The sequence below is a fragment of the Capsicum annuum genome, chromosome 7, assembly GCF_002878395.1.
Source record: "Capsicum annuum cultivar UCD-10X-F1 chromosome 7, UCD10Xv1.1, whole genome shotgun sequence".
NCBI lineage: Eukaryota > Viridiplantae > Streptophyta > Magnoliopsida > Solanales > Solanaceae > Capsicum > Capsicum annuum.
Genome location: NC_061117.1, coordinates 214,721,465 through 214,728,397, shown reverse-complemented (window position 1 = coordinate 214,728,397; position 6,933 = coordinate 214,721,465). Strand labels below are relative to the sequence as shown.

Below are 6,933 nucleotides of genomic sequence, written 5' to 3'. Positions count from 1 at the left end.
ACAGTACAAAACTTAAATTCATTGTAAATACGGATTTATAGAGCTACTAAATAGGAAAAGGAGATGTAAAGTGAGAATGGATAGAGGAGATTTTACATTGAGCGCAAATAAATGTACAACAATTAGTTTTGTAGGATTACAACAATTAGTTTTGTAGGATTAATTGTTTGATCTGGATGTACTCTTAGGTTTTGTGAATAAGAATATGTTGGTTCGATTGGACAAAAAAAAAGATCATTCACTTGGATTGATGTAAAATTGACAATCATTTCAAATTGAAATTCAATAGTCCATATTGATAAATTGCTTCAACTTGAGTACTTTGCAGAGCCCAGTGGATTGATCAAGAAAAATTACCAAATGCATTTTCACATGTTTGATTGGCTATATCAAAAATAAAATAAAAAATCACACGTGATGAGAGGACTTATGTATACTTTAAATTCTTATATATATATATTCTATTCGTTTCAAGTTATTTGTCTCACTTTTTAAAAAAAGAATGGTGCTTTCATTCTTTGTCAACGCTTCAAGTTTACATTTTCACATTACATGTTTAAGATCATATACATCATACACAATAAGGGATCCAGAATTTAGGGGTCGTGGTTATCCGGAAGGTCCTAACATATATATTGAAATTCAGAGCTTTAAAGTTCCTGATGGAAACTAAAGCATCTATCAATCTTCTTAGTTTATTGGGTATTTTTCTAAGTCTTATATCAATTTTTATATTATTATACTTAATATGCATCGAATTATTTAACGGGTGTCAGAGCACTCCAAAATTGACCTCAGATCGGTCCACCCCTGATCATATATATCTTTAATTTAAAATAAGATTAAAAAATCTCACTTTCTTAAATTTTGTTGAGTTGAAATTAGACAACCAAATTAAAACTGATAGATTAAATTGTTATAAATTAGAACACTAGTGAGTTCAATTGAATTGAGTAGAAAATTATCTAGTCAGAGTGGACAGTGATGATAACCCTAGCAGCAGGTAGCTAGGTTCCCCATATTAGTGCACGTAAAAAGGGTTAGCATGAATTTTGTAAAACAGAAAACAAGACCCCTTGTCTCCCCCCACAAATTAACCCTATTTATTAGTTGGTGTGTCTGCACATACATGTGTTGTGCTGCTTTCTGGTTTCTTCCACGTTCTCTTTTCTAAATAATTGACCCAAATTCACAACATGATATCAACACCTAAACTGATCTACCACCAAACTCCAAAGTGGATGATGGTTGCTCATTCATTCATTAACTAGAGGTTTTAGTTCGGTGTTTTGAGTATGAAAAAGATCTTTGTATTACTAAAAAATTACTATTTTTTCACTGAAAGTTGTTCAATGGCTATTTCCAAAGTTATTCTTATTAATCAGTCAAAAAAGAAAAATAATAGTGTTTTCACCGGATGAAAAGGGGGAAAAAAAGAAGGAAAAAAAAAAATCTCAATTGATCTCAATCAATAGAACGAGCAAAGTACGTACGTAGGGGCACAGGTCTCTAAAACTTTATGCAGCTATAACATTGAACCTGCTTCACTCACGAGGAAGCAAAATTAATGAAGACACTAAAGACGATAGAAACACAAGCTAAAGTGTATTTGTTTTTCATCCCCAGTAGTCTAGGAGTATTATTAGTACTTCCACTTGCTATTCACATGACTCGAGCACCCAACCTATCGGTTAGAGATGGAGGTGCTCTACAAACTAAGCAAACCTCCTCGTCAAATATAAACTCTCTTCAAAATTGCTAACCCAAACTTCTAATCAAAAAGTACAACGGTAGGACTAACCAACTATCTACCTTGTGGATTCACAATTTGTGAGAAGACTGCCTCCGTGCTGTGATCCTCTGACTTGTGACCTTCTCTGCCTTCTTCTGCAATGGTTAACAATTCTGTATGCATAGCATAAGCATCGTTTGCTTTCTGTTCTGCAACCATCTTTGGTTCATCAGGATCACTTTGCAACTGAAGGCAGTACTCGAGATTCCACAACACTGAACCCATTGAAGGACGATCAGTTCCATGATCAGACAAGCAACTCACTGCTGTATCAACAAATTGCTTCAAACATTCTTGCATAATCTCCCCCTTAATATGCGGATCCACAATTTCCTTGGTAGTATTTCTCAAATGGCAGTGTAATGCCCAATCAGCTAGACTTACTTGTTCCTTTGGAAGACTAGGATTTAGAGCTGGTCTTCCAGAAAGTACTTCAAAAAGTACTACTCCAAAAGAGTACACATCAGACTTTTCTGTCAGTTGTTGTCTTCTGAAATACTCTGGATCCAAGTATCCAAAACTTCCTTTTACCATTGTACTAACGTGGGTTTTATGGAGATTAGGTCCCGTTTTCGAGAGCCCAAAATCAGAAACCTTTGCCACCCACTTGTCATCCAGCAAAATATTTGTAGTTTTCACATCCCTATGGATGATAGTGTACCTTGCACCAGTGTGAAGATAGTGAAGACCTCTAGCTGCACCAATACAAATATCCAACCTTTGCCTCCATGACAAGGGTGGCTTGTTGTGCTTGTAAAGGTGCTCTCTCAATGTCCCATTAGCCATGTAATCATACACTAATATCATCTCTCCATTCTCTTCACAAGCCCCAATCAATGAGACTAAGTGCCTGTGTCTAAGTTTTGAGAGCAATTCTATCTCAGTTTGGAACTCATGAAGTCCTTGTTCGGAAGAAGGATTTGCTCTCTTAATAGCAACAACAGTCCCTCCATCAATCTCTCCTCTGTACACTTTACCAAATCCCCCAACTCCAATAACTCGTGACTCGTCAAAATTCTTAGTACCATGTTTTATCTCAGCTAAGGTGAAGTGCCTACAAAGGCCTCCACCTATGTTGGAAATGTGACTACTGCCATTGCTCTTGCCTGAGATAGTTGTTCTAGTTTCTGTAGACCTACTGCTATATATTGGTAACCAACCACCTCTGCTAGACTTATTTCCTCCATTGTTCACATTTTTCCTTCGCTTGACAAAAGTAAGGACACCAAGAACAATACCCAAGCCAGCTGCTATTCCTACAACTGAACCAGCTATTATGCCTTTCTTACTAGTTTTATTTGATGAAAATGATGGTTTTGGCTGAGAATCAGTGTCTGGATCTAGGGGTGGTGGTGGCACAGGATTAGGCCCTGCCAAATTCCCCGATGTGTCATTGATCTTAAAAATCTCTAACCCATTGAGAATTGCATCATAAAACTCAGCCTTCGTCTCATCAGTAGGATGTAAAGCCAACCACATTTCATCATCACCAGGTTGATCTGCGGCATATATTACGAAGTCCTTGTATGCTGGCACATCTGGGGCAGAAGACCACGCAATCACATCGGCATCTTCTAAAGCAGTCTGATTATTAATATATATATTGAACACCCTCTGATTCATCCTTTTCATTTGAAAATCACAGAAATGTAACCTCACAAGATAAGTGAAATTTGCATCAATTTGGAAGATCCAAGTGAGATTATAATTCCTGTTGACATTTGGATCTGGCCCCATGGATCGTGCTGTCCTATAAACATCCACTGGAGCAATGTAATTGGGTAAATTAGAAGGATATGATATTTCGACACTGTTATTAGCTGCAGATGTGATACCAAAGGATGCACCAAACAAATATGGCGCGTCATCATACCATATTCTTCCAAGGCCCGAGTCATTATTTGCTGGAATATATTGTCCACCAACATTTAGCCTGAACATGGTTTGCATAGAAGAAGCTTGTGTTTCCGTAGTCTGATCCGAGAATCCCACCATGGGTGCGTCTTCAAAGATTTCTGGCATTGAAACAATCTCAATTCCATTGATAAAAGCAAATGAGTCCTTGTACACCGAAGAAGGGCTAAAGGTGATGCTAAGGGTGGCAGTTTGGAGAGGGACAAGAGTGAATTCCCTTATGATATAAGCTTGTGTCAGTGCTTGTGCAGTGATTGAGACACTGAAGTTGTTGAGAAGAGTAAAAGCCGCAATTGTTACAGAAAAGAATGAATTGGAACAGTTGAAATTGTCATAAGAAGAAGGGTAAAAATGAAGTCGAATCCAATGGCGAGATTTCGGAGAAACAGGGAAGGTATAGGCGGTTTGAGTCTTGAAAATTCTAGCAGTCATGTAAGGAATATCAGAAATCAATGAAGGGTCTTGGTATTTAGCTTTAGATGTGATTGAATTACTAGAAGAAGAGGAGAGATAGGTGGAATCTGGACTCCAAATTCTGCCATCTGCATCTGTGGCATTACTTGTAGCCCCACAAGCCAAAACAAAGGAATAAGAATTTGAAACATTTGTAGATGAATACACCTTGCTTAAGAGGGAACAAAATGTGGTTATGATGATCAGAAAATTTACACTAGTACAAATTTTCATTTCTGCTTCTCAAGTAGAGGCAATAGATCTCAACAAATGGAGGACATATGGTGGCTATATTAGCCATTAAGCTTAACAAGGTCTCTCACCTTTAATGTGTTTTATCAATAGAAAAAGGATAAAAAGCAAAGAAAAATGGAGATCAAAGATAGAAGATCCAATCTGAGATTCTTGCTTTTTCCTGTATATTTTTTAACAAAGTAGTTTCCTAGTTTGTTGCTTTGTGTTTTTTCTTGAATGAGTAATAGGATTGAGAGACGTTAAATACGGCAAGTTAGTGATAGGGGAAGTTTTGGTAACGCCTAAGCACCTATTTTCCCTTTGCATTCATTGATCTATTAAATAGGGGCCATTAAATTTTATCAATATAGTCAGTATTCATAGGCACGTACTATGTAATACATTCTCATTTTTTGACAGGTCAATTTGGAGTTATTTCTTAAATGATCAATGAAAATAGGTGAATAGAGATATTTTTTAACAGAAAAGTCAGTTTTTCTTTTTCCTTTTCCACTCAAAAAGTCTTTTTCATTTTTCTCCCAAGAAAAAGTCACCAATCTTTTGCTATTTTATTTAACAGATTTTTTTCATTCTTTTATATCTCAAAAATCACTTTCAAGTATCACTCAACTCGAAATATGATATATAGTATTATTTTTTAACGGAGTCACATATCACATTATCTTTTAAGTCAAACAAATAATTTTTTTAGAAAAAATATTAAATCCAATCCGTTTTAATCAAAAACCTCCGATTCAATTAATACGTGATTCATAAATATATATATATATATATGTGTGTGTGTGTGTGTGTGTGTGTGGGGTACCCTTCAATGATCAATATTTTTTTTCGATTTCGTTGGCATTTTTTTTCCTTTAAAAGATGAGAAATTCACCTTAAAATTTTAATGAATATTAAAAATAGTCACATTTAATTCCTTTCATCATCAATGTTATTAATTTTTTTTTCAAAACTTTCTGAATTTCTTCTTTTACATTGTAAGTTTTTCCTTCTCTTAATTTTGTCATTAATGTCATTTATACTTTTTCCTTAAATTGCTTCTTTTCTTTTTTCTAAAAAAAAAAAAAACTTTATTTTATGCTTGAAAAATCTTCAGAACTTAGGTATTCTTAATCTCTCTTTACTCATTACTACTACTTTTTTTAATTAAGAAAAATCTCCTTGTTTTCATTTTCAATCTTCAATTTTTTTCTTCTTTCCAATAACTATAAATATTTATTTTTCTCCTATTATCTATTATTTTGTATAATAAATATTACCAATATTACACTACATATTACTCCTACCATGGTGTTACTGCAATTCATCCCAATAATCACTTTAATTTTTTCTTAATTGCCCTTAATTACTCTTGCACTCTCTCTTTACCCCATTTCTTTTAATTCTAGATTTTTGAGTGCTCAAAATTTCTTAAGAGATCCTTTTAGTTTTCAATTATTTCAAATTCTAACCAATTATACACACTCTTAAGTATATACATGTATTTTCATATATATTTTTAATAAGTTTGAAACTTGTTTTTATTTGTATATATATGTTCATAATAAATTACACTCTTAATTAGTATTAATAAAATTCATAACTCTAAAACACTTTATATTAATAACCCCAATTATTTAATTTTGCATTAAAATGTTCAATGACAATTCTTCTTCTTATGCATACGAATAATTTTTCTCGAAAGAATTTTAAAGAACAATAGTTAGACTCTTGTCATATCAATATCCTACTTTATTTGTATGTTAATCAAGCCTTAAGAGAACCAAAAAAAAAATTGTTACACGAAATGAAAAAGTAGGACAATCAATTTGTTAACCAAAAGTGTTAGAGCAGTTGAAGATGAAATTTAATAAATTAAAAATATAAAAATTAATGCAATTTAAACTATATTTTGGCTAGTAAGATTTTTTTCTATTGCTATATGGTATCCCTCATACCCATAGTGAGATGAGGACAGATAAAAGTACCATAGTAGTAATCTTCTTTTTATCTACAATAATTTTTTTAATGAAATTAGGATAAAGAGAAATATAATTAATTAATGAACTACACATAATATAAAAGAAAGTTGCTCTAACAAAATAATACATAGCTCTTAAAAGAATATAAAATTATAAAAAATTTATTGATAAATTATACATAGCATAAAAGCAATCTACTCTAAGAAGATAAATAGAACTTAGAAGAGTGACTTTCAGAATGCCCATATTATAGGATCTTCTGCTGCGCAACAATTATAAAACCTGGCAAAATAAAGATGATCATCAGGTCCTAATTCATAATACCTTCAAAGTGAAAAGAAGGCAGAGACTATCAAGTCAAGCATCCTTGAAAAAAAATCTTACATGAAATAATGACAAAATGATCAAAATACACTTAAAAATACCACTTCGAGACCGAGTGAAAAGATATAGAGAAAAACGGTTACCAAATTTCAGAAATCAAATTCTTCAAAGGCATAGTAATACAAGAAATTAAAATTGCACAGTATACATATTAACAATTAAAGTTATTATTTC

At 33.1% G+C, this 6,933-nt stretch overlaps 1 protein-coding gene across 1 annotated transcript; it reads right to left on the bottom strand.

The window, feature by feature from the left end:
- Positions 1 to 1,510: 1,510 nt before the first annotated feature.
- Positions 1,511 to 4,700, bottom strand: LOC107878473 (receptor-like protein kinase ANXUR1). The gene has a single exon (XM_016725477.2). It carries the CDS (start codon positions 4,391 to 4,393, stop codon positions 1,805 to 1,807), a length of 2,589 nt encoding a protein of 862 aa, XP_016580963.1. The 5' UTR covers positions 4,394 to 4,700; the 3' UTR covers positions 1,511 to 1,804.
- Between the last annotated feature and the right edge of the window lie 2,233 nt (positions 4,701 to 6,933).

What these genes read in the sequence shown, in the direction of transcription:
- LOC107878473 (XM_016725477.2), bottom strand. Translation starts at nt 4,393, where the DNA reads ATGAAAATTTGTACTAGTGTAAATTTTCTGATCATCATAACCACATTT.